General features: G+C 39.6%; 1 protein-coding gene across 3 annotated transcripts; it reads left to right on the top strand.

Moving 5' to 3' along the window:
• znf644b (zinc finger protein 644b) lies at positions 1-27,113 on the top strand. 3 transcript variants are annotated; one of them, XM_086283839.1, is made up of 7 exons: positions 1-182; positions 14,525-16,920; positions 17,035-17,188; positions 17,780-18,346; positions 22,173-22,295; positions 22,442-22,538; positions 23,450-27,113. In XM_086283839.1, the coding sequence occupies exons 2-7, from the start codon at positions 14,539-14,541 to the stop codon at positions 23,625-23,627; spliced, it is 3,501 nt and encodes a 1,166-aa protein (XP_086139965.1). In that variant the 5' UTR covers positions 1-182; positions 14,525-14,538; the 3' UTR covers positions 23,628-27,113. The 3 variants fall into 3 exon arrangements, with proteins under 3 accessions (XP_086139965.1, XP_086139964.1, XP_086139963.1); XM_086283838.1 differs by having other exon boundaries at positions 14,525-17,188; positions 17,780-17,908; positions 18,008-18,346; XM_086283837.1 differs by having other exon boundaries at positions 14,525-17,188.
• The last annotated feature ends 802 nt before the right edge of the window (positions 27,114-27,915 follow it).

Genomic DNA, 27,915 nt, shown 5'->3' with positions numbered 1-27,915 from the left:
AAGGTGTAGGTGTGCAGTTCGGATGACGCTCGTTTCTCTAACTCCTACCGTGAACACCCCTCTCCTGCAGTCCAGAGTGCAACCTGCGTGCTTTTACAGCAAAATGGCGACAGTCTAATAGAGGGAGAGAAGACGGTGTCAGGCGCAGTGACAAACTTGAAGACATGAGCGCTCGTCCTGAGGTAGGTGTTACAGATGCGCGCAGGGATACGTCGTAGCAGGTGCGGTCATTAGTCGGTGATGTGTCACTTATGTCGTAGGTCGCTGTGAAGGCAAAACACCGCAGTGAGTGATAACAGGCGGCAGCTTTGTAGTCTTACCTTAACTTAAGTTGCTTCACTATTGCGACACTCACTCTTTGTCCAAGATATCGCTGCTGGAGTTTCTCCGTCTGTGGGAAGAGCAGCAAGCTCGCTGTCGCATAGCCAGTCAAAGTAAAGTCACGGCTCTTAGCTAGGGAGCTTTTTGCTGAAAAGAACAAGACATATCAAACTGAGTGATGCAGGACACTAAGAAAGTTTTAAGCTGCCAGAATTGCCAGTGGCTAAAATAGAATTTAATTCAAAGAGCATGCAGGGTTTAGACCCTAAGTTGGGCTTTTAGTGGCTGAGCTGGCAATACAGTGGAAAAACACTACTACTGGAGAAGCATTCGTTAAGGGAATGGATGCATGAGTGAGGTTGCATTTGACCTTGAGTCATAGCAGTGGCTATGAACTAAATGCATGTAGTGTACTGGGAACGATACAGCATCCTGTAGCAGAAGCCTGTACTAGCTGTCACTGGGTGAGAGGTGAGGAAGTTCTGTTAATCAGTTAACCCACAACACCCAGTCAAGATGAGCATACAGTAAGAAAACTCTTTCCTGAAAAGCAACAATGAACTTATCAAGAGGGCGCCTCATGTGGCGTTTGGAGAAACATTGCTTTATTATAATTTTGTTTAGTTATGAGCTCAGATTTATATTTATGAGTGTTTCCTGTGATTTTAGGGTTTTACAATTTTTTGCTGTGAGTGTGCATCACATTCCTGTTATCACCTTTATGCTGGAGGTTTAGTCAAATCAAAGTGTAGACCTACATAAGTGAGTCCATCACTCCCTGCAGGTGTCTAAGGAGGAGCTTAAACAGCTATAGAAAGAAGGCAGCTGCAGCTTAACAGCCTAGTGTTGGTTTTACCGCATTAGTATACCGCAGAGAGTAAAGGAGTCAACTGCTCGACTAAATAAATCAGATGGTTGAGGCATGTTATCCACGAATTGATTATATGTCACTTGACAAGGTCAAATATTTTAACCAAGATGCCTGAAGTCCCTGAATGCACAGCATAGCAAACAGTTACGTGTTCTCTGTTGGCCTGGCTGGCTGCTTACACAGCTATAAATGAAGACACGTGGGACTTCTTAAATGGGAGTACACTGGCCTGAATTAGCAACTCAGCTGAGGAACAGCTGCAGAGATGAGATATTTTAGTAATCAGATGCTCCGACCAAGAATTTGCAGGAATATATCAGACGGGAGGTTTTCATAGAACCACATTGACTGGACCACTGTAGTGTTTCTCTTGGTGGTGAACATTTCAAGCCCAGTTCAGTTTCCACTGGGCCTGAAACCAGATATTGTTTCATTATTCTAAACCACATAAAATGGTGAAAATGTCCAACCCAGTTTTTCAGAGTCCAAGATGACGTCAGTGAGGGCTTGTTTTAGCCACTCAGCAGTGCAAATGCTCAACTACTGCATAAAACAGTGAAAAGCAGGAAATCATTACATTTAAAGCTTGAGACAAAATATTTTTTTTTTTAGCATTTTTGTCCAATATTTTATGTAATGTGGTGCAAAACATTTTGTTAAACTAGTAACTGCTTAACTGACTAAAGACATTTTAGCTCCAGTTGACATATTTCTTAAATTTTAATCCTCTTTGACAAAGCTTTTCCTGATTTTTGGTAAATGGTGAAAGGACTGATTCTTATATAGCACTTTTCTACTCTCCCGGAGTACTCAAAGCACTCTATACAACATGCCTCATTCACCCATTCATACAAGCACTTCTAAACACAAGTGCAAAGTAATCTACATTCACACGCATTCACACTCCGATGAAGGGCAGCTTGGGGTTAGTATCTTGCCCAAGGATATTTGACATGTAGACTGGGGAAGCCAAGGATCGAACCACCGACCTTCCAATCAGTAGCTGATCTGCTCTACCATTTTTGTGTTCAATTTAAAAATAATGAGGGAATGCGTGGATATCGCCTGTTCCTGATAACTGTGGTGATGCTTAAGTGTGATTTCTACCCGCAAGGAAGTCTAGCGAATTATACCAAAGCTATACAGCCATGCCTTGACAATATATCGGGGTTGTGACTAATTATTTTCATCACTGATTAGTGTAAAAATTATGTTTTTTTTCTTGCCTACAAATTTTCCGAAACCAGTAAATAATGAACTTGATTTGTGCTTGATATTGTAAATATTGCTCTATCATTTTCTGTTGGGGCCCCAGAGAGTCAAAACCCTCTTTAACAGGTTAAAACAAATACTTGATTTTTTACTTACTATTGATGTATTACCTCGATAGTCATGCCTTGTCACATTTTTATAATGAGGATTACGAATCTGATTTTAAACTGATGCTCTGTTTTGAGAGTCACATAAAATGACACGTGATCTGTTTGTCAACAAGAAAATCAGCTCTAAAATATGCTGACAATACTTTTTAGCTTCAGAAAATAATAATTAGCTTCTTTAATATATTTCATAAAACAAGTTTCATAGACTATTTTTTATAGTCTAAAAGGGCGGACAACCCTAATATGGAACATGGGTAGGGCTTTAGCCAAACAGAAGCTCCACCCACCTGCTTTTTAAATCTTTTTGTTTGGGAGAGAGAGCCAATCAGAAAAAGGTGGTTCAATGAGAGGAAGCTGAAACAGCTTGTTTCTCACAATCTGCAGGATTATTTCAAACAAAAAGGCTCCTGTGATATTCATCAAATATGCAATATCAGTTTATGACAAAGTGAGGTGATCAGACCACTTCACTCAGTTAAATTGCAAAAATAAATTTTTACGCTTGCGTTCTCATTACTCTCCCAGTGATTTGATTTTAATATAAATAAATAAGTTAGCTAACCTGGTCTTATTGGTGGATCCCAGGTTAAGAAAAGTGCTGCTTGTACAGTGTGTGTTAGCAGAAAGAGATGGAATTAGATGATATTTCATTCTGCGTGGTCATTTTTTTTCCTTACATCTGTGTGGATTGCATTTACTGATGACCGAGTGTGGTCAAGTTGGCCCAGTGACATTTGCAGCCTTAATCAGTTTTGGTTGCTTGGCTATTGCATTTTTCCAGTAATACTCGATCATAGCAAGTAAAACAGGCAAAAGAGCTGAAACACCAAAGGCAAAAAAATTCTTACAGAAATAAAGTTGGTTAACTTGAAAATTATTATTGCTTAAGTTCGCACAAACAGTGAAGATTTTAACGGCTCCAAAACAATAAGAAAGCTGCTGAGAATGGAGACATATCCCCTCCGGCAGTGTGTGTCAGATGGACTCACAAAATCTTACCAAGGCTTCTCCCCTCATGTGATCCGTTTAGTGTGCAGCTTGTCAGCATAATAATTCTAAAGATTCTGAACATTTACCTGCTTTTGGCTCTGTTAGAGGTGTTTTATGAGAACAGTGTGGAGTAATTATTGCTTCAACATACACTGATAAGTTAGGCCGTTCTGATTTGTTCTTTTGTTTTATTTACTGCATGATTATCCATATCAAGCTTTTTTCCATATGACAAAAGACAGGAGCATTAATAGGATATTGTCTCTCTTTAGAAGTCATAATGATCCATTCATGGTTTAGTATTCAGACAAGAATCACAACAAGGTGACATGCAGTGAAGCATACATGTCCATAATTCGTTTCAAAGAGCCGCTGAACTGAAAGAAATGTATTTGAGCAGTAAAGGCGAGCTTAAAATGTGTGTTGATTGTTGATTGTGTGTGTCTAACTTTCTTCTGCTATCATTATTCTAATCATAATCTCAGAGCATAAACCTAAAATGTGACCCTCTCTGAGAAGGTGTTATCATGCAGAGGCACAGTCGCGTGTCTCCTTACCAGCTTGACACCTGAAACTGTAGCTCAGATGTGTGAAATGCTCTGAAACTATAGCTGGGTGTGATTACCAGTCAAATTAAATCTGAGATGTCAGTTACATGTGTCAGTGCTTCCACTCCTACTCTTGGCAGGTTGCGGGGAGTGACAAGCTGGCTGTTGATTATTTTCCAGTGTGAAACACACAGTGTTTACAATCCCCGAGTCTTTGTTTAATTTCCTTAAAATATAAGTGACTTTTGTGATTTCTGATGTTGGAATTGCCATGACACTGGCATCGTACCGTCAGTAAATACTCAGCTGACTGCTGGATGCTATGTGCTTCTTCTCTGTTTGTATTAGCGAAATGTCAGTAACCGAGAGTAGGATTTGTAACAAATCGATTTTATTTTTTCTGTGGTTTTGCATTTGTTTCTGCAATTTAAACTCTTGTTTTTTGTTTGTCTTTGTCCTGCTTCATTCACTGCTGCCACTTCTGCTGCAAACAGTATGAAGATAATGTGAGAGCTTTTCATTTCCTTGATTTGTGACGGCAGCTCTACTGTGAAGGATTCTTAGAAATGTATTGTAGATGAATACCTGGGGTTAAAGGTGCATGCTCGCATTCTGATTCTTTGACACGTGATACGTTCGGATTATATAAAATGCCTCAAATAAGTCGCTTTTGAACACAGTTAATGTTGACAACTTCCAAACTACTAATTTACTTTCTTTTTTAGCTTCAAGTTTGTAATACTTTTGGTCTTCCTAAATCTAAATTTACATATAAATTGAGTGGTACCCCCCTTTTAAATAGTCATGGGAGTGACTTCTTCTTGGAGAGGAATTTCTTTTAAAGAAGAGAAGGACTTGAGCTACTTGAATCTTAATTCACTGGCAGGTGAGATTATTGCAGTCCATCAAAGGCTGATTGAAGCACTGAGCTGTCCACAATCCAGTCTGCTGTTCAGCCTTTGCAGATCAAGCCCTCTCTTATCCTGTTTCACTCGGGCTGTGGACCATTTCCTCCACTAAGGGGCAGAATATGATTACTGATACTCTCAGCCCTCACTCTAAGAAATGAGACACTGAAGAGCATCATCAGTTAACGGGGGTCTATGTAGTCAGTGATTAATATAAATAGGAAAACTATAACGAGTTGATGTTGGTACATGTTTTTTTTTTCTTTTTTTTGTATGAAACCTTAAGATAAATAACCTAAAGGAAAATCCTTATAAAATTCTAATTATATACAGTTATGACTTACATGTAAGAACATGTACAGAAATTAAATCAGCACAGATCATTAAGTGCACAATCATTCTGTCTTAGTAGGTTGGTTTTAGTATATTTGCATGACTACATCCGAACTACCACAACCTAAAATATACTTATCGCTTATATTCCAAGTTTGATCCAATGCATACAAGTCTGCAAAAATGTCAAATCAGTATGGTCTTGCATTTATCCCTCTGAACATTTCACAAGTCCAAACAACCTCTATCTTTGAGGGTTGGGATTAGCGAGCTTCCATTGTACATGAGCTGCGAGGCAGCTAACCCTTTCTGTGATACCTATCTGAGGTTGAGCTCAGCACTTCCCTCATTAATTTCCCATTTATTCTCTGAGTTGGATGTGATATTTTACAGATTTGAGCATGCGGGGCACAGGTTAGGTGCAATTATGCTGACGGAGGGCTTTTACAGACATGCTCAATGAAATCTGGAGTGTAGGATAATACATGTAGGAAGTTATATAGTGATTAACCTTCATTTCAGTCTCCTCGGCGATCTCTAGGAGGCAAATCCTCCTCCAATCAGCTGTTGCCAGGTATATTATCCAGCCTTTTAAATGACCTTCAAAATAAAAGATAGTGGCAGGCCTGCTTCTTCTAGAGCTTTTGAAGCATTTATTTGCCCTTTTATGTTGTTCAGCAGCATCTTTAAACTACAGCTCACTCCCAAAATCTTTATTGGTAAGGCTATACGACTTTACTGGACAATTTCATGTGGAATCTTTGACCAGTAGCAGTGCAGTGGAGAAATGTTCTGTTTCAGTGTTTGTAGCAGAAATACTGAAATAAGCATAGCAACTCCTCAGGTTGTCATTAGAAGCTTTAACATTGTAGCATCACAATCAATATTTGACAGAAGTAAAATGTTGTATATTAGTTTATGCTTGTTTTTTTTTATGTTTTCAGCAAGTTTCAGTAGCTGCAGGTGCAATGGTGATGTTGTTAGAGTGGTTTTGGTAATAACTCAAGTAGACCTAAACATGTATATAGTATTGATTTTTGAGTTTTATACCAGATTCAGAGAAAACTATAACCAACCTCTAAAAGTGACCTTACTCCAGTTGTTATCTTTAATCTATTTATTTTTAGTATGGTGTCAGCAGCTACAGTAAAACGCCACCTTTCTAACAACGCACAGAAAAAATCCTGTTAATCTGCTAATGATATAGAAAATTATGAAAGCTCCAAAGTCACAGTTATTAAGCACCATTAAACTGATTAAATACATGAATGTCATAATTTTCGAGTTATTATGCAAAGATATTTAACACAATTAAGATTTAAACTTCTTATCTGATATCATGACATTATAATAACGTGTAATCGTTTTTCACAAAAGCAGCATGATTGATGAAGACACTTTTAGCTAGCTTGTATTTTTCTGCAATTTTTTTTAACACTGATGTCACAGAAAGCCGCCTTTCACAACAATGGCTGTTACCTCCCTCGCCCCTCAAAGAAAGGACATTTTTGAGCCCCTTTGATTTGGTCCGATTTGTTTTGATGTGAGGAGTGAGTGGTTTTTAAAATCTCTTTAACTCCCCAGGCCTGGCCCAGCCTCCCACAGGGCTAATGACCGTAGCTTGGCCTGTGTTGAATAATACAGATGCTTGTGAGGTGCGAGCGGGGAGGAGGGCAAGGGGTTAGACACGGGCCCTCCTCCTACAGTACACTTCCATTGATAAGATTGTATTAATTGGTATGAATAGAGAGGGTTTTCTCCCTCTCCATGTATACATTTACTATTATACTCATTAGCTTCCTGTTGCCTCCCAGCGAGTTTCTCCTTCACATCCCCCGGGGTCTCCTGGGAGGCAATTTGCATCTCTCCATGGTGTCTCTCTGGGGTTATTGAGGAAATATTAGCCTCTTTTCTTCTGTGGCCGACCCTTTGATTTATTTGGAGCTGGGGCTGATAGAGTGGCACTCACATGTTAATGACCGGCGTTGATATAGGGTCTCGGTGCAAGACGACTCATTGATCCGAGTTGAAAAGGTACAATTGACAAGCAGTACTGAATAATCATCTTACACGCATCTGTGCGTGTGTGTCTGTGTATGTGTGTGTGTGGACCTTGAGAAATGACAAGGGATTCCCTCTGCTGTCAAGGCTACTGTGCTCTAGCTGTCCACTTTCCCTGATAGTTAGATAAACAGGCTTCTGTGGGCTTCTGAATTTCTTGCGACTTTTCGACAGGCACAGTTTTGGCTTCTTTGCAGCTCGTGTCATCTCTTTGACCTCACGTGATCACAGTGGCACTTATCTTAGCCGCTTCTAGGACTCTACAACCAATCAAAGGCTGCACGACGCACTTGATCCAGTTTCTGTTTGGAGTCTTGGTCTAATAATAGAATTCAAGGTGACTACTGAGGGATCACTTTGGCTGCCATTAATGAGTGCTGAGCCCCTGCTACCTGCCCCACCCACTCACCCCCTCAGTTTCTGCCATGGAACGCTCATATTATGTGTTAAAGAAAGATAATGAGAGATTTCGTCCTAATACCTGCGATGCTTGACATGCCTCCGAATTTAAGCTCACTGATGTCTGCTCGGCAATGTGGAGCCCGTCCTCAATTGGGAGAGCAGTTTGACACTGACTCGCTTTCATCTGGATGGTCACATGTCTACAGTGAAGCAGCAGCAACAAAGTTTGATATATATGTATATTTCATGTTTTTTTCTCGTCTCAGCCAGAGTGGAACGCATCGGCCTAATCATAGCAACATCTTCTGTCTTGCTTAGTATTTATATACTTTCAGTCATATGGTAATAATAACATTTAATAAAAGCCAACATCCTAACTGCCACTAAATAAAAATACACACCACCGCCATCGCTGCATCTTCTCTGCATACTTATAACAGATTAGAGGTTATGTATATCAATTGTGCAGCTCATGCATATTGTTATGAAGGAGAAATGCAGGAAATGGAAATGTGCCATTTCAACGCGCCAGCACAGCTTGCCAAAAGCAGGCAAGTGGGTTGTGCTTGCGGTGATGGTCGGGTTTGTTTTCCTCTCAGTGTTGGGAGATGAGAAGTCATGTATCTAAACAGAGCAGATATGATGTTTATGAGAGCCATCTGCTTGGCAGCCCTCCTGTGCCCACTGCCCTCTTCAACGTGAGAGGAGCCTCATTAAAAAAGTCACATGCCTGAGAAATTTCTAAGCGCTGTGTTTTTTTTCCCCCCCTTTTAAAAGGAGTGGAGTTTAAAACTAACAAAGCCTTGGGAAATCCCCATCAGACATCCCTCCCTTAATCCATTTAATTTTGAAAGGTATTGTTTAAAGCTTTAAAGTTTATATCGTTTAATCCCTCTCCAACACTACGGGCACCAAATGAGGCCGTGTCAGCAGCTTGAACAGATATAATCTACTCCACACAACAGAAAATCCTCCTTCAAGACAAGGTTGCATGGGTTTCCTGTGAACTCACTGTTTGATGTTTCTACCTGCTATTGAACATGACTTCTGTCTTAACCCAACTGTCACTCGCTCCCTGTCCCCTTTTATCACTCCGAATGTTCTCGCTTCACCTTTCTTCATCAGTAAATCTACCATCACAACCATTTCACTCATTCCCGTTTTTCAGGAGAGGGGGCCGAGGAGAAGTTTGTTGTGGACAGGTTCAAGAGGGTTTTCTGCCTTCTGTTGTTCATATTTTTTTCAGACAGACTCTCGGTTTCTTTTCTTTGAGTCCCATTGTCTCAAAATGAAAACTTTAAATTCTCCACTTATTATTTCTTTGTTTAGGCCTCCCACAAATTTATTTCATTCTATTTAATTACAATAATTTACACAAGAAGAGTGATGCATTTCCGTTTGCTAAGCATAGAGTTCCTGCCGGCTAGTTGAAAAGGTTAGCATAGCACAAAGTAAACATTGCTAAAAAACTGTAAGAAATTACACCTGATGTTGCTTTTACAGTGAACTTTTCTGAGCATTAAACAAATTAGATTTATGATGTGTATTAGTGAGCTGTAAACCTGCTGATCGATATTATTAAAAGGCTAGAGCTAGGCTAGCAGTCATGCTTCTAGCCCTTATGCTAAGCTACATGTTAACTTTTGTCATTATCATATATGGCCACATCACATGTCACATGATCTAGCTGTAAGTACAATCACAATTACAAACATAAAGGTTGGCACTAAATTGAATCTGCTGGGAAGACATCAAGGATGCTCTAGACTTTCAATAAAACGTGAACATATTAGTCTAAACTGGAAATACTGGGAGCCAGTTAGAGTTTTAGTTGGTGCACAGTGCACTCAGAAGGTTTTGTCTTATTACACTGAAACTTACATGGGCTGAGAATATAAAATTGTGCATGTAGAGGGGAAGACATTGTTTTCAAGTCTTGTCTTCGGGTCTGGCTTTAAAAGTCAGATACAGTTAATAAATCCTACCAATTAATTGTTCATTTTTATAGTGTCATTATGTCATCATAGTGCTGTACTGACTAGAGAGGATGCAATAAAATAATCGATTTAAGTTTAGTAAACCAAACTTTTATTTTAAATTAATTTGAAAATAAAAAGGAAAAACAGTGGGGACCAGTGATTACTTATTTAGGCACAACCACAGCTTACGTGCCCATCTGTCTGGCTGCTTATTGGTTGACGTAACAGGCTGCTGTCTTCTGTCAAATACTGAACACAGGCAGGCCAAAGAGCCATAGTCACTGTAGATGGCTGCCGCTTAACTAAAATGTTGTTTTTAGATCTTAAAAACCATAATCCTTATTTTTTATCAACTCTTCATAGTGAAGTTGTGTTCCAAGACTGGATGTATCCCATATATGCTAACAGTTTTTTTTGTTTATACTTTGCGGGACTAAGAGACAAGCCTCATCTTTAGTTCATAGATGTTAGAGTCCCATCTAACGCCTTGAAAAGAATAAAACTCATTCCTTTGAGTGACGTCTTGCTGTAATACTTACCTGTGAGCTTTTATTCTTGTTTTCAAAGCATGCATTACCATTTAATGTGTTCATACTATAAAGAACGTGATATTCTTTGGAACATACCTTCTGTGGTACTCGTATAACATGTTTTCCTTTAGTTTATAATTTGAGTCGTATAACTCCAATATATATTTTCACTCAAGCAGTAAATTACATTGTTTAGTTATCAAAGGCTTTGTGTAATTACATTTGTGCAATTCAGGATGACAGAGCTGATAGTGTCTGCACAAGACGCTGGCATACATAATCACAGGCGAAATCCCATTAGGGAGGATGGAGACCATTATTATGGAAATGACCTTTGGGTGACAAGAATTCAGGGGGATAAAAGAATACTATGTAATCCTGACAAAGAGGCTGTGTGAAGCCACTTGCTCTTTATTTTCTCTTGTGCAAATTTAAGAAATTTATGGTGTTTTATGAATGTGCAATTGTGTTTTGTAGTGTCACATTCCTTTTTTGTGTGTGCAAGAAGCCAGTTAGTCTGCTTGAGAAGTGAGATTTGGCAGTGCATTGCTAATTTCATCCTGCCTTTCTGGTGTGTGGTACTGTGGGTAACTGCAGGGCCAAGATAGCAGAAGAAAAACTTTACGATGTGTTTGTTTCTCCCTTTTTTTTCCCCACCGTGGCACCTTCGTTGAGAACTTGCTCACCTTGGGATTACTGGATTGTCAAGCTGAATCTCCGTCTGTTTGTTTTGAGCCATGCTTTGATACTCTCACACTAAAGAGGCAGCTTCATAAATTCACATTGTGTCAAATAAATCAATAGATCCTATTAACTGAGGAAGTTGTGTAGTGCAGTACTTGAGGGACTGTGCCCCCCCTCGTTCAGGCATTTCTCCAGCAAAGGCAATGGCAGAGGAATGTAAGGTTGGCTCTTGATCCATACAGACAGCTCCAGCAACAGAAATGGTTTGGCTGACTGGTCTCAGTTGGTCTTTAGTGTTGTCTCCACTGTGCTGCCAGCCTGGGTCTTCAGCTGAACAAGAGGAATGAATTTGCTTGGACATTTACAGCCTTACAGTGCCAACCTCCTGGTCAATCAGTTTGTAGTCCTCATGTGACTTAAAGTTTAGTGTTGCAGTATTTTTATTTTATATTTTATTTAATAAATGTCTGCTTTCACAAAAATGGTACAACAAATATTCTACACCTATAGCCAGAATTTAATTCTTTACTTCACTGGCATGAGATGAATAACATGGCAATGTCAATTCTAGATGTAGTTTCAGGCAAAAATATGTTAGAACACCAAAACAAATGTCCAAAAATGCACAATGGAAAATACACCAATATTTTTACTGATATTTTCACCACACAGAATCGATCTTCCTGAATACAACTTTAAAAAGAAATAACATGAAAGCTTGCCTGAGAGAGTTCAGGCTGTGCTGAAGAATAAAAGTAGTCAAATATTGACTTCCAAGCTCATTAGAATTGTACAAATGCTGTTTGTGCCTTAAACTGTATATTATATTTCTGTTTGTTTGCACATTTCAATAAATTACTGCACCCACTGTATTTCCCACTGTATTGTACCTGTCTCATCTCAAAGTACAGTCCCTTACTTAAACCATATCTGTTGTGTTATATATTATTAGGCAGCATAAACAAATACATCAACCGTATATAAAAGGCTGCATTCACATGTAGGATAAAGATAAAACTCCCCAATTACTCGTATTGATTTTAGCACGGCTTTTTCCATCACAGCCGGGATAAGTGCACTCTCCTACACCTCCAACACCTACTGTCATCAGCTAGGCACATTCTTTTTGATTTCGCTGGTGTAAAATAAACTCTGTGAAAGACATTATGTAACATACTTTTGCACATAGCCTCTCTCCTGTATTTACCATTTTTAGAAATGATATAAGCTCGGGTTTCTTCATCCGTTGTATGTCTTCCTCCATATTTTCTGTCTTATTAGCCTTTGATTTTCACACTTCACTTGACCTTTTGTTCTAATGATTGTCCAAAACAGCAGAAATGACTGGAAACCTAGACCGTCATCGCACTGCTCCAAGTTCCAGCCTTATAACATAGATGGCTCATGAGATCTAGAGAAAATAATGACAGAATTTAGCTAACAACGTGTGACCTTTGCACTCTGTCATTATAATAGAGGCAGGTTTTTGACTCTAGGAATATCTGTCTGCTCTCACAGGAATATTGGAACATGTCTAAAAGAACATGTAAAATTACTCCTTACCTTGTGTACTAGAACAAGTAATTTACAGTCGAATGTTATGCTATTTTCACGAATTCGGATTGTTCACAGTAGAGAATGACAGGAGGATGAAAGGGAATAGAGCATGACACGTGCTGTAGTTGAGAGCCAGACTCAAAGCTATACCAACGTGAGTACATGGCATGCTTCCCAGCCCACCAAATATCAGAGCGTGCTTCAGGAGATCAAATTAACCGCATAGCTTGAGTTAGCTTGAGTCATTTTTACTGTTAGTGAAGTGAAAATCAGTACTTTTATTTTCTAAATGTGTAGTTTCTGGATGAATGCAATGCAACAGTTTTGTAAATAGCAATCATTAATCAATCAGCAATAAAAATAGTTGAATATGGTGCATATAGTATATGAAGTGTTAGTACCAATAATGCTGCATTTATTGTAGTTCTTGGAGGTTTAGCTGTAGTATATAGAGAATTGCATTTGCTAGACATCATTTTGTTCACGAGATGAGATGCACGATCGAAGCTGTAGGTGCTGGAAGAACAAAAAAAATGTTAAAGACTTCACAATAAAAGAGAGGTGTTATATTGTTTTCTATTGTGTAACAGAACACAATGATGAACACAAAAGGGATCATGATATTGCTTCTAAATCTCATTTACCAAACTGAAAATACAAAGTGAGAGTCTTGGGGAAAATAGCAGACAGGGTTAGTAAAAGCTCACAGCAGACTGATCTGTGCATACAGCTTAACTGTATTAAAGCTCATAATCCCTGTAAATATCTTCAGGCAAGGCAAAGTCAGCCTTTTAACATTGACTAAATGAAGTAAATAGAAGCAAATACATTTTTAAAATTTGCTTTTCTGTTGAGCCCCTGTTCTTTATATATAGAAGCGAGTTGTGTGAGTTGGCTGCTAATGAGGCTTGCACATTTTCAACCAAGATATTTTGATGGTTTTGCCACCCTGCCGTTTGGGGGTAACAGTGAAGCTCGCTTTAAATGTAGAGCGTCTGTTCCCCTTTCGAACCTTTAACACCACAACAGATGGGGAGAATATGGAGCTCGGAAGGTTTTACCTCTGAGGTGGTAACAGTGAAGCCACTCATTAACACTGAATTTACCACTTCGTTAGCAATGCAGCTTCCTGTAGAGAGCGACCAGCCCTGGATGTCAAATCCACTGAGCATATGTTTCAGACTAAATCTGCTCTGGACAGCAAAATATAATCTGTTATAAGATCCAAAATGCACATTTTTAGTTGTAGTTATTTTTAATAGCTCAGAGCTATTTGGTTTCATACTGTCCAAATAAATATGGAGTAACTGTGCTTTCAAATCAGCCACTCTTAAACGAATTTGTATGCCTGTCCACGTGTATGCGCCAAAGTGTATGTTTTCTTTGTGTGAGTCTGTGTTTGTATTTCAGACAGATTGTGTGCCTGCCAATTTGTCAGGATTCAAGTAACAACAGTCTCATGCTGGGATCTGTGTTGGCACCATCACAGAGTGATAAGACGCAATATGATCTCATTGGAGGTGTACTTTGTTCCCATGGAAATTGGTCAATTTTAGCAGGCGACTGAGAACTTTAGGTGGAGAAGCAGGAAGGTTGTATCCCAGAGGTACGCTCACATAATTAAGCATCCTCACCAGGGTATTCAAGGCTAACAGCAGGGTTTGTTGTGAATAGAGGTGGCGAAAGAGGGTGTTGGAAAATCATAATGCGGCACAGAATAATACCACTCTCATTTTACAGAGCAGTGGGAATAGCCCAAAAGGAAAAAAAAAAGATTTTTTCAACAACACCACATTGTCAGTGAGAATGAGAGAAAAAGAATTAAATTTTACTATATTATGTGCAAGAGTTATCTTTTTCTATTTATACTGTGTATACGTGTAGATATGTATAAGATGTTGCACGCTTTATTTGACTTGCTCAAAGTTTGCAGAATAATTTTCTTCTTCATATTTCAGAAAGTATCGCTGCTATGTCTGATCTGAAGCTGAATGCGCAAGAGGACAAAGACGTGGAATCGGTGTCTGACAGCCCAGGTCGTACTCGGGAGCCATTACAGACTCACACATTCTCCCCGAAGAACAATGCTGCAGGTCTGTCCTCAGATGAACACGAAAACCCTTTAAATGGAACCCAGCCGAATCCATTTGTATACAGCAGTGTCCCTGCTGTTCCCCATGCAGACAATTCATTGCCTTCAGGAGCACTTGTTAATGGACCTGGTTCACACCCCAACTCAGAGGTACACTGTGTCCTGAACAAAGGCACTGTTTTATCCAACAGTGTCCTGGATGCCGTGTGGCAAGCGGAGAAGGACACGAGCCCCGAGGTGTTACCACCACCTAGTGAGCTTCAATCAGACGCTTGGAAGAACACAGTGGGACCCGACGTAAAAACACCGGCCACACAGCCAGGTGTCAACACGCCACTGTCTCACTCGGAGGAGAATGAGTCTAAACTGGCCTATTCCACGCTGTCAGGTGACAGTGCAGAGCAAATGCACATTAGCCAACCTTTGACAAAACAGACAATAAAAACAAGATCTCCACGGGACATGGAACGGTCTGGAGTCTCCTTGGATGATTATGATAATACTGAAGTAATCAGGTGGGATTCAACAAGAAAATGCTTTTTGCACAACGACAGAAGGCTGGAGACCAAAGTGATGCCCCAAAGAGACAAGAAGCACAATACACACACGAAAAGCATGTTAGGCTGTCTTGAAAAGGTTAACAACAGCTACAGACATTTCTGCAGTGGTAATGATGTTGAAAGTGTTGACACTGGCAACAAAGATGAATTTTTGGGTACACAATCTGACATTAAATATTCAGTTATGCCATTCAAAGACCTTTCTCGGAACATAGCTTTAGACTCTGAGAGCCATATTTATAGCACAGCGCAGGGAGGCAGTAATGAGGAAAATGACCCTGAAGATGAAAACTGTGTTAGTCCAAAAGTGGAACAGTTGAAGGCAGAGCAACTTGAACGAGATTCACTTTTCTTTTCATGCACAACATGCAATGTTAATTTCAAGGAAAAAAGACATTTCCATAGACATATGATGTATCATTTAGGCAAGCATAATCAGGTGAACAGTGAGAATGATTCACAGCCCTTTATATGCGGAGAGTGTGGGCTTTTGTTCTGTGATAGCAACTCCCTCATGAGGCACATCATTATTCACCAAGATAGGCTGGAAAAACTTATGGAGGAAATTGAAGGTCTCAAAAAGACTGAATTTGAAGATGGGGCCACCACAGTGCCGTGCTCTCGGTGCACGTTTGGTTGTAACTGCCAAAAAGTCTTTGTCCAGGGTACCAAAACACATGATAATTTGAAGCACTACTACTTTTGTGAGGAGTGTAATTACATTTCCTTGACACGGCAGACACTTGTAGCACACTTACATGTTGCACACCTCAATACACACCAGCCTCAAAACAGGAAAATGAGTCATACTAATGATGCAGAGGGAGCACAACATGTTCCGTTTCAGTGTAAAATGAGTTTTTTCCCAAGGAGAGACAAAGTAGTGTTAGGAAAACATTCTGAAATGCCATATGTTGGCAAATATAAAACAATGGCCCGATGTAAACCAAATCTATTTAAATCTACTTTAAAGGAAAAACTCGACCGTTCCACTGAAAAGGGGGATATTCACATTCAAAAAACTGTTGACAACACTGTAAATTGTCATCAGTTTAAACCCAATGCCAGCTGCACTAAAAGCATGCTGTCGCCATATTTGTGGAGAATCGACAAGCATGGAAAGTTACTCTTACAACCAGCAGAAAAATTGGATGTGGAAACCGATCTCACCTGTGTACAAGAAGATGCTGAAAACAATGACCGCAGGGCTTTTGGCAGCTTAAAGCTGGCAAACCGTCCTACAGCCGCTGCTTTTACAGCCAGGAAGCTTAAATTGGACCAGATGTTCTGTCAGGGAAGCAAAAATGACCCCGTAAACGGGAGTTTACAAGTACAAGTAAGCCAAAATTCTCCATCAATGGGAAAAATGACTACACCTTTGCATAACACTACTGAAAGAATGAATGGTAATATATTGCCTGGGCTTAGCCAGAGGCTTAAGAAACAGTGTGCAGTTAGGGAGTTAAAGAAAGGCTGTGAGGGTGATGATAACTTCAGTGATGACACCAGCGAAGCTACAGGCAGCTTCTTGGAAAGCAGCGAGAATGAAAGGAACTCATATGCTCGGAGGTATTTGAAAAAGAGGCAGAGCTTTACAGCCAAACACCAAAGCCCCCACGCACTCAAGGTTGAAGATGATGGAGATGAAGACTGCAGTGACATAGAACAGCTCATAATCAAAGAGGAGCACATTGAAACGACAGTGAGTGATGATTCCACAGAATTGCCTAATACATCTCCAAGTGATAGTTTTGATATGTCCCCCACACCATCAGTAAAACATAAGCCCTGTCCTTACTGTCCCGCCACGTTTGAGTCCGGAGTGGGTCTGTCCAATCACGTGCGAGGACATCTTCACAGAGCTGGGGTGAGCTACAATGCCCGGCACATGGTTTCACCGGAGCAAGTGGCGTTGTGGGACTATCAGCCAAGAATCCGCAGAAAGATTTCTACTGGCATGAGAAAAAAAGGTACGATTATTTTAACAAATAATAAATACAAACCGAGTCTGAATGGACTGTGTGCCAAAACTAATATCCCTAACACCGATTGGCTCATTATAGCCTAGCTTGTGCAATATTAGGTGCCTGCACATACTGTAGAATTTTAGTGTAAGCGTGCCACCTATCAGATGTGTTCTGTATGTCCTTAAATGCTATCAAAAGATGAATAACATTATATTTTGTAATTTAGTAAGAAAATCATTTTGCATTTTTGATAGGAGAAAGAAATGGAGCCAGGGATGTGTTGGAGCAAGCATCTATAATCTTAATCAGTGGGATTACATATTGCGCACCTCTCTATAGAAGCTTTGGTTAATTACTCCATGACAGAAGTCAAAGTTCTTCAAAGCTCCACAACCATTTCAAAGTGGCACTTCAGGATATGGTATAGGGTTTACGATTTAGTATTTCTGTGATCGGCAGTAGGGTCTATTATATGACTTACATATAAAAGCAGCTATAGAAAATCTATATCTATAAAGTTTCACATTCCAAAATGTACACTAAAAATAGCTTTTTTCTTTCCTTAAATTGTGACACACTGTTCTTATATTACAGCTGTTAAGCCAGAAACTCGAGGACAACACACGTGTCCTGTGTGTTTGGAATGTTTTGATAGCAAAACTGGCATCTCTAACCATGTGAGGGGACACCTGAAACGAATAGGTACAAAGGTTACCAGCAGCAGTAAGTCTCCGCTGTGCGCACTAAATGAATTGCTACAGAACAAAACGGAACATTGGAACAACCTTCTGACTAAGAGTCAGTTCTCCTCTCAACCTTTAGCCCCTCAGAAGTTCATCTGCAGCAATGGCCTCTTTCTGATGCAGACAAGCATCCCAGGGAAACTCCAACATGTCAAAAGGAGTCTGCATCCCATAAAGAAAAGCCTTGTGTGTAAACACATGGTAGATAACCTCTCAGAAAGGAAGAAGCTACATGGGGAAGCAGAAAGAGGCACTACAGCCACATCAAGCACTTTAGTTGAACTCCTCAAAGCCAAACAGGAAAGTGTGGAGCTTGCAGTGAGCCAAGAAGCCTATGCAACCAGGGTGATCTGTGAGATGACCAACGATTATATGGCCAAAACAGAGATGACCAGTCGGGAACCAAACTGGTCTGCTGGTATGGAATCTTTAAGTCTAGATTTGGACAGCCATCATACTGTATGTAAAATACATCATTTTTAAATGTTATGCAAAACCAGCCAAAGCAGAAAAACAAAAGTTGAGGTATCATTATCATGCATTTAATAGATCATATGTAAGACAAGCTACTGTATGTCAGTTATTATATCATTAAGTGTAGTTTATTGTTGCGTTTTAATAGTTTTTTATTTAATTGTCTTTTTATTTCTCATTTAATTGTTAGTAGAGGAATAGCATGTTGACCCAGGCAAACGCTAGGCTTGCATAAAACATAACCGCATCCATATCAACAACAACTTTATATCTTTTAAATTCAGAGTGTGTCCTGTTTTTGAGCTGCCTTCACTTGCGTCAAAGCCAACTAATTCTCAGATTTTAATTCATATTTTATTACAAATTTACCATGTCTCATCCCAGATAACGTGTTTATTGTCGACAGAATACAGTTAAACAGTGTGAGAATTGTTCACAGTCATTTGATTTGTGGGAAAAACACATTCTCTGCATAGAATGCCACCAAAGTGCTTTTGAAGTTCATATTAAAAAAACATGAAATCTTCTTGATGTTGTGTCACAAGCCCATCATCCACGAATCCACAATTTTGTTTAATGTCTGTCCAAATCAAATTTTCAGTGAGGTACTAAGGAGGACAAAGCTGCAGTGTACTTCCCAAAGACGTTTTATCCCATGTCTTCTGTCCTAAAGACTGATTTAATGGCAATTTGTAAAATAACATTTGGGTATTAACGTAAATTTAGTATTTAGTATTTATTTATTTATTGTCATTGTCAAGAACAATGAAATTGCGTTTGGGGCTTCCATACAACCCAAAAAAAAGAAGAAAATAATAAATACCCCTTAAAACCCAAGTGTACATATTTAACCCAGTGTGACTCCAATGCAATAAGACAATCCTTAGCAATAATGTTCGTAGAAATTCAGACAAAGACCTGAGAAACATGACAAAATACAACAATGCAACCCATTCAATATTATTGTACTGTGAGATATGATATCAGATATGATAGTTATCTATTTAAGAAAGAGGGGGGGGGGGGCAGGAGGGGGAAGAGAATAAAGATATGATGCACCAATGCAGACCAGTTCATTGCTATTAAGAAGTTGGATATGGTTATTGTCCGTGAGAGGGGGGCAGAGAGTTCAGGAGCCTCACAGCCTGTGGATACAGGCTGTTGGCCAGTCTGGATGTTCTGGCCTGTATAGACCTGTACCTTCTCCCTGAGGGCAGCAGATGGAAAAGGTGGCGCGCAGGGTGATGTTGGTCCCGCAGGATACTGTGCACCCTCCTCAGACAGCGAGTGGGGAAGATATTACTGATCTCTGGCAGACTTGTTCCAATAATTCTGCCAGCTTCCTTCACCACCCGCTGGAGTGCTTGCTGATCGGCCTTGGTGCAGCTGGGGAACCACACTAGAAATCCATACGTCAGAACGCTGCTGATGGCACAGTTGTAGAAGTTCAACATCAGAGATCTGGGAATGTGTGCGCTCCGCAGTCTCCTCAGGTAGTAGAGGCGCTGTTGGGCCTTCCGTACAACTGAGGTGATATGGTTGCCCCAGGACAGGTCCTCGGTCACAGTTACCCCCAAGAATTTAAAACTGCTCACCCTCTCCACCGCCTCACTGCCAATGAAGAGAGGCAGATGGTTGTTATGACCCCTCTTCCGGAAATCTACAATGATCTCCTTGGTCTTTTTGGTGTTTAAGACCAAGTTATTGTCGTGGCACCATGACTCTAGTTGTTGCACCTCTGTCCTATAGTTTGTCTCATCATTGTTGGATATAAGTCCGAGCACTGTAGTGTCATCTGCAAACTTAACAATGAGATTGGACGCGCAGGAGGAAATACAGTCATGGGTGAAGAGAGTGTATAGCAGAGGGCTCAGAACACACCCCTGAGGGGCACCGGTGTTGACCACAAGGGTGGAAGAGGTGTTCTTACCCACTCTGACACTCTGTCTACGGTTAGTGAGGAAGTCCACAATCCAGTTGCACAGAGAGGAGTTAAGTCCCAGTTGGTGGAGTTTGGGACGGAGTTTGTATGGCCGGATGGTATTAAAAGCCGAGCTGTAGTCTACAAAGAGGAGCCGTGCATAGGTGTTCCTGTGTTCCAAGTGCTTCAGTAATGTGTGCAGCACTGTGGCGATCGCATCCTCGGTTGACCGGTTCTCCCTGTATGCAAACTGGTGCGAGTCCAGGGATGGTGGAAAAGCAGCTCTGATGTGTTTAATGACCAGTCTCTCCAGGCATTTGGCGGGAATGGGGGTGAGTGCCACAGGTCTGAAATCGTTCAGACATGTGACATTTGACTGTTTTGGGATGGGAACGATGGTTGCTGCTTTGAAACAGGATGGTACCAGTGAACAGGACAACGAGGTGTTATATATAGAGGTGAAGACGTCCGCCAGGTCCGCAGCACAGTCTTTTAGCTCCCGGCCCAGCACTCCATCCGGCCCGGCCGCCTTCCTGGTGTTAATGCTCCGGAACACACGCCTCAGCTCATGAGTGCTCAGGACCGGAGCAGGGTCGGTTGAGGGGAGAGGGGACAGGACAGGGTCGGTGTTCTCCCTGTCAAAACGGGCATAAAAGAGATTTAGATCCTCAGCCAGAGTAGAACTGTCGGCTGAGGGTGATGGTGTTCTTCTTTTGTAGTCCGTGATAGCCCTGATGCCCTCCCAGACCTGCCTTGGGTTTGTGTTGTTCTCAAACCTGGCCTCGATACGCCTCCTGTGCTGCTGCTTGGCAGTCTTGATGCCTCTTCTCAGGTTGGCCCTGGCAGCACTGTATGCCTCCTGGTCCCCGGATTTGAAAGCGTTGTTCCTTGTTCGAATAAGTTGTTGAACTCCGTGTGTCATCCAGGGTGGATTATTAGGGAACACACGGAATCGTTTCCAAGTTGTTACATTGTCCACACAGAAACAGATGTAGTCCAAGACAGTGGAGGTGTAACTGTCCAATGCGACACGATTGTCAGTGTCCTGCACCTTGAATACATCCCAGTCTGTGCAGTGGAAACAGTCCTGAAGCATCGGAATAGCATCCTGCGGCCATGTTCTCACGGTTTTGGTTGTAATCCCAGTGCTCTTGATCTTTTGTGTGTATATTGGGTGTAGCAGAAGGGAGAGATGGTCTGACAGACCCACCGAGTTCATTTCTTCTCACCTCAAGGTCAAGATGACTCTCAAATCATGTGTTACTCACATTTTTGGGATATTTTTCTTTGACACACAAATACACTGAAAAGTAAAATCAGGTTCTTTAATTTTTGAAAGATCGTTTGGGATATCTACTGAACTATGCCAGATATCATTAATCATTAACATGCAGTCTAGTGTACAGCATCATTGTTGCCAGTTTTCCTGGAAAATGAATATATCTGTGATTTTGTGTGTGTGTCTCTGCGTGTGTAGTTTAGGAATCCTTTGTGACTCCCTCGAGGTGGTGAATTGTATGTGAAAAAAGTCCCCCTGAAGACACAAGATTGTGTTAAACTTTACCAGTAACACTTTCCAAACAGGAGAGTGCAAATAAGATGCTTAGAATGCAGCCAGGTGGAAGAAGACTTTAGCGCACACTGGGACTAACAGTTTATCTGATAATAAAATTACTGCATGAACTCAAATATATTCTATATTTCTTCGTAAATATTCAACTTCTAATGTTTGTAAACTTGGATTTGTCACATATGGTATCATGCGCAGGCTAAACTGTATAAAATGAATATATAACCTAAATATTAGGGAAATGTAAAATACACTCACATCATTTATTTTATTTTTCAGGGGAATGTGACTCAAAAAAGATTTATATTCAGTGTGACAGCACCTTCCCCACTGTTTCCCAGCTTCCTGGTCATATTCAAGCAAATGCACACAGGAAGAGGATTGCAATTTTTGAAGAAGAAGGTAATTTCTGTTGAAGTAAAATGAAAAGCAGATGATATTTGCTGTATTTAGAGACAAAATGTTGCAAAATGTGCATTTAGAAGTTCATGTCAAGGATAAACGGATGTATTTCTTGAGATAAAGAATTCTGGTGCTTTTTTTTCTAGACTATGATTTTAGGAAGAAGAAACCAAGACAAAGGCCGGAGCTTAAAAATAATAATTTACCTTCACTGAATACTGAGATGTGCACACTGACCTGCAGGTAAAAGGAATGAAAGGCTACATACACAGTATTTCAACAAAACAACGCTTAAACTGGCACATGTATAAAGGACAAGCTGGAATATTGACATTTGCATGTTTGATGGTTGCAAGCAATTTGTCTGCACCCAGTTTTATGACTGTATATTTGCACACCATGATGTCACCCAGTGGTTTGTAAAGTCCTGGACAGCTCAACTTTTCTTAATAGTAATTACCACATTGCTCTTTTGGGCCAGAAGGAGCCACTCAGAGAAGCTGTTTGGCTTTGAGAATGCATTTAGCTCAAACTTGCTGCATATAACTGGTAGTTCAGCTAGATCTAACTTAGATTCTAACTATAAACAAATCACTGAGGAGTTTTTTTGGAACCGAACTACCACCTGCTGCAAAGGGTTAAAAGTCCAGAAACTATCAACGAATACTCTAGGAACTTAAATTACGGTTTGAATATCTATGGAGAAAGGACTGAATGTAATAGTTAAGATATCTGTGGAGCTTGGGGGAAAGCAAATAAAATAACGTCCGTTTTGCTTTAGGAAATGTATTGCTGTCCAGGAACGTGAGATCATCCAGTCAAAGAGGTTCTTAAAATATAGTGACTATCAAGTGTAACAGGTAGATAAGACTGAGTGTCATCAGCATAACAGTGATAGTGAACTTATGCTCCAAAAGTCAAGTTACAAACACAGCCATGGTTTAGTAACTTCTATTAGTTAAAGTGCCCATGTCTCTAACAATGCCATTTTGAAGCCTCAATGAATTTTATATAGTTATGGAAAAGACTGGAAAACTTGAGAATCTTTGATTACAATGTATAGAATGAATAAAACTACATCTTAGTTAGAAGGCGTTAGAAGAAATGCATGAAGTCCAGAAACACTGACAGTTTCTTTTGGTGTATCTCTGCAGATTCTGCGACCTAGTTTTTCATGGTCCCTTTTCCATTCAGGAGGACTGGATCAGGCATTTACAGAGGCACCTTCTACACACCAGCGTACCCCACTCAGGGAGAGGGATGGTAGAGGTTTTAGCCCTTCATCAGAAAATACAACTAAGCATGTCTCACGAGGACCCAGAAACTGGGTAGTTTTACTTCCAGATCCCTCCAGATCTATGTATTTCTCTCTCTCGCTCTTATTCTCCCTCTAGATATATAGATATATCTATATATATCTATACCAGCATGTTTCTGGAAAGAAGTATTTTAGTTATCCAGGCTACTATATAGTATAAATTTTCTGTATATTTGCAAAAACTTAATTATAGCATATTTTAATGCAACACTGCCTCAGCTAATACGACTAATAGGATTCCTGTTTTTTGACTGCAGTATAAATTATGCGCAACAATATGTATGATCCAAAAAATGTTTTTGTCATTATATAAGTGCCTTGTTAATTCAACAAAACAACTGCTCAAAAATCAGATTTTTGTAAGGAGGTTTTCATTATAATACAAAAACTTAGAAGGAGCATTAGTTAGAAGGAGAACTGCACTTTAAAAATAGACAAGAATTTGAATGTGTTTCATGTTTCATTTTCTTTTAGAGATAATATTCAGTGAAACTGTTGCTCTACTTGTACGCACAGTACAGAGTGTCATTAGTTTGTGGATGCTTTGTACAATTTCACCTCTGTGTACCTGCATCAGAGACAGAATTCTTCTTAATCCAAATGACATTCAAGACGTTGGGACAGCTTGTTCTGTCATCATTTGTTCTTTGCTTTAACCTTCAACATTCAGCTTAATTTCTGAAAACTGATTCTCATTGTTAGGCACAACAATAGCTTTTTATGAAAAACCCTCTTTAGTTGTAACAAAAGTTATATTATTTTCTATGATTAGCTCTGTGTTTCCAAAGGTGCTGTCTTTGGTTCAGTGGAAATGTGTTGTAATTAGAGACATCACGCTTAAAATTCATACTTAACAGTTTAAAGACGGAATTACTATGAACATTACCTATTATCCAAATTCACTTGCACTTAAATTTGTCACAAATTTTGCATGACAGGACTTCTGGCTATGCGCTAAGATAAATTTAGGTATTTCAGCATGTGAATAAGTACTTTTGCCAGGTCCTTTCAGTAAAATGTAGTAGTGTACCTTTTTCTTAGTACATTTTCATAATTGTATTCTCTACATTGTATATTTTAAGAACAGCTAAGGCTTTGACGTGTGTGATCTAGTCTGGCTGAACCTATTGCCAAAGCACTTACCTCAATTGTAACACTTTTGATTTATACTATATTAAAAGCCAACAAATAGTATATTTAAAATTCAGAAATTTAGATTTAGCTAAATCAAACAAATGCTTGCTCTGGTTTTACAACCAAATGCCATGAAAGGATAACTATTTTATGCATTTACTTGCCTATTTTGAATATGGAAAACTGCAGATATAGCATCTCCTAACATGTTGTACAGTTTAGCTTTGTATTAATACATGTTGTTGAATCAATTTAAGAATTCCAATTTGATTTGGATTATATCTTCTGCAATCAAATATTCATACAATTCTGATGAAACTTGCATGCAAATATTTGTATAGAAATCAGCTCCATTGATATTCAGCATGTGTGATATGAAAGAAGTGTTGTAAATTTAAGGAATTAAACACGTGTTTATTTGTTGATGCTGTGCCAAATTACATTAGTGACGTTTTTCAAGATGTTTTTAATCTGATAAAAAGATCTTATATGATGTGATACCATGCTTAGAGGAGCATCTGACTCCTCTTGGCTGCACTGGCATTATTTACAGCAGCAGTTATGAGGGACTGAGCAAAAGGTTTAACGAACATGCGGATAATTGAGCAAGGTGAGATTAGGTTAAACAAGAGACTTCATTTACAATAAAATGGTGTTTATCACACAATATGCTGTTGAAAAGACATGTTAATTACTAAACCTTAGCTGAATCACAGATCAACAGGCAGGTGCACATTTGCACACTGAAACAAACATTGCTGGCTGGAAGAAGTCCTAAGGCAATTTGAGTGTGGGTGATTGAAATCCATACTCGACTTCCAATGTAAAAATATATTCCAAAGTTTTTCTGAAAATAACACGATGTCTGTTTTGTGTTTCTTTTCCTCTGCTGTGCCTCAGCAGGGAAACATAATCCAGGGCAAAGAGAGAGAGAAAGGAAATTTCTTGGTGTAAAACTGTAAGCTTGAAGGATAACCACTTGGGTTGTTGAAAACAGACTCCAGAAAGAAGGTTCATAACATAGCAGGCCTTGGTGACAGCATTCTGTCACTCAGTCATTGGTCACTGTTCCTTTAATATTTTTCACCTTTGTTCAGCTGCAATTTTTCACTATACATGGAGAAGTCTTTTTTTGTACTTGTGCCAATGAGTATTGTCAGCATTGGCTCTAGTGAAGTGCAAACACACCTTTGAACGTTTACTTCTCTCTGCCATTGTCAATAAAAGCAATGTCTTCCTATGTGTCACCTCTTGCAGCAGCTGCTCCACCCTCCAACCCCTTAGAAATCTCTCTCTCCTGTACTGGGAATAGTAAAAGATGCATGTTAAATGAATATCGCCATCTTATTGTAAATCAGAAACGGAGTTGATTAGACACAAGAGACGTGTGCAGCATAAAAAAGTGAGATCAAGCCAACATGTTCAGATTCATATTTTAAACAGACTTTTGCACATGGCTGAAGACGTCTTTATTTGCCTTTATTTAAATGTATTATGTTAAATCAAGCCACAACCTTGGCAAATGCCAGTTGAAATAACTTGACAAATGAGAATTCACAAACGGTTAAATTGATTGGCCAGTTTGTTTGTAACCAAAAAGCAGAACCAGTGCCTGTAAGACCCAAACATTGGTGTCATTAGCCTATTAAATGGCAGTTTTCAGATATTATCACTCCAGTAGATTTGGCTAGTGTCTCCTAGCTCACTAGCAGGCTGTTTCAACCTCGTTAAATTACGATGTTGGCACAGATAACAAATAAAAGCAAGGTAGAAGTGACAAAGTTGGTATTCAGTGGTAGTGGAGTCAGTGGTGGCATGAGACATTTGTTGCACTGGGGTTTGTGTCGCAGCTGCAACTGGTTTTTAGACTTTATTTTACAACTAATATGTGCTGCTTAATGGGCCACAAACATCCAAAGTTAGTGAGTAAACGTTAAAGCTCTTCATAGAAACTCAAAAAAACACAGTTGTCCTGCTGTTTATCCCCATTTTCCCCATTAATGTTCTGCTACATCTATTTTAAAGTCAATTATATATTTGTGGAAGTAAATGAATATTTTGCTAGCTTCAACCATGCATGAATATAACAACAGTGAAGCCAGATGTGAGTTTAAATGACTTTCTCTTGCTGCTTCAAACCTGCAGTGCCTTTGAAATCTGTGAGTGGAAATATTTCACAGTATATAGTAAGTGATGTCTTTTACATTCAGACAGCAGAAAATTCATTGTTTGTGTTAGTGCAGGATGGCCATTGCCTTACAGATCTTCAGCTGCAACAAGATTCACATTCAGACAAAAGAAAATCTGAGTGCTGGTGTCACTTTGTTTGGAAGATGTGGAGGAAAAATAATAAAGATATGATCTAAATAAAGGCAAAATATGAATTTGTAGTGGATTTAATGGAGTAGAGTTTAAGGTTGATTGGTGTTTATCATGTATTAATCTGTTTAATCTGCCCTGAAAGTGGTGGCGTAAAAAACCTCAAACACCACAGCAATTTTTTTTTGACAAAAACGTCATCATTCTAATTTCAAAGAAACGTCTCTTTGATTACAGAGCACAGATGCAACTTTTAGCAGCAGCAGCTGGAGTTGCCGCTTTCAGCTGTCTAAAGGTGTCTTATGTGATAATGAATCAGCCCCTTCCCCACAACACACAACCTGATTTTATTTGTTATGTTTAACAAAATTTGTTGCAATTCAGTTGGGTGAAAGATGCACATTTCAGTGTCATTTTGCACCATTATTCCCAACAGAAAGTAATATTAGGGCTATGTGCTATTTTAAACTCCAGTGTTTTGCAGCAGAACTGGCTGGGTATTTGATGTTTCTAATGCTTGAGAGCCACTTCTGGGTTTTCTACTTACCAGTGGCAAAGGGGGCTAACCCTGCAGTTTATCTTGGGCAGTATTTAAAGCAGCGATCAAAGCTGTACAAACCAATTGTCATCATGCTTCTCTGGAGGGAATTTTGAAGTACATTAATACTCCTTCTTTGGGAAATAATTGTGCCACTCTGTGACTTCATTAGGTCTCCTGGCTGTTTCAAAAGATGTTCTCTCTGGAGGTTGAAAGCCACATCGCTGGCAGACAGCATCCCAAGGGGCTGAATGAATAAAAAAAAGGAGAGATTATAATGAGATTGAGTTAGCCATGACCAGAATTGGGCT

This window comes from Aulonocara sp. 'chitande type north' Nkhata Bay, linkage group LG23 (genome assembly GCF_057382095.1).
Source record: "Aulonocara sp. 'chitande type north' Nkhata Bay isolate Kocher_YH1m ecotype deep benthic linkage group LG23, A_spYH_male_GT1.1, whole genome shotgun sequence".
In the NCBI taxonomy this organism is placed as follows: domain Eukaryota; kingdom Metazoa; phylum Chordata; class Actinopteri; order Cichliformes; family Cichlidae; genus Aulonocara; species Aulonocara sp. 'chitande type north' Nkhata Bay.
This window is presented reverse-complemented; position numbering and strand designations above follow the sequence as displayed.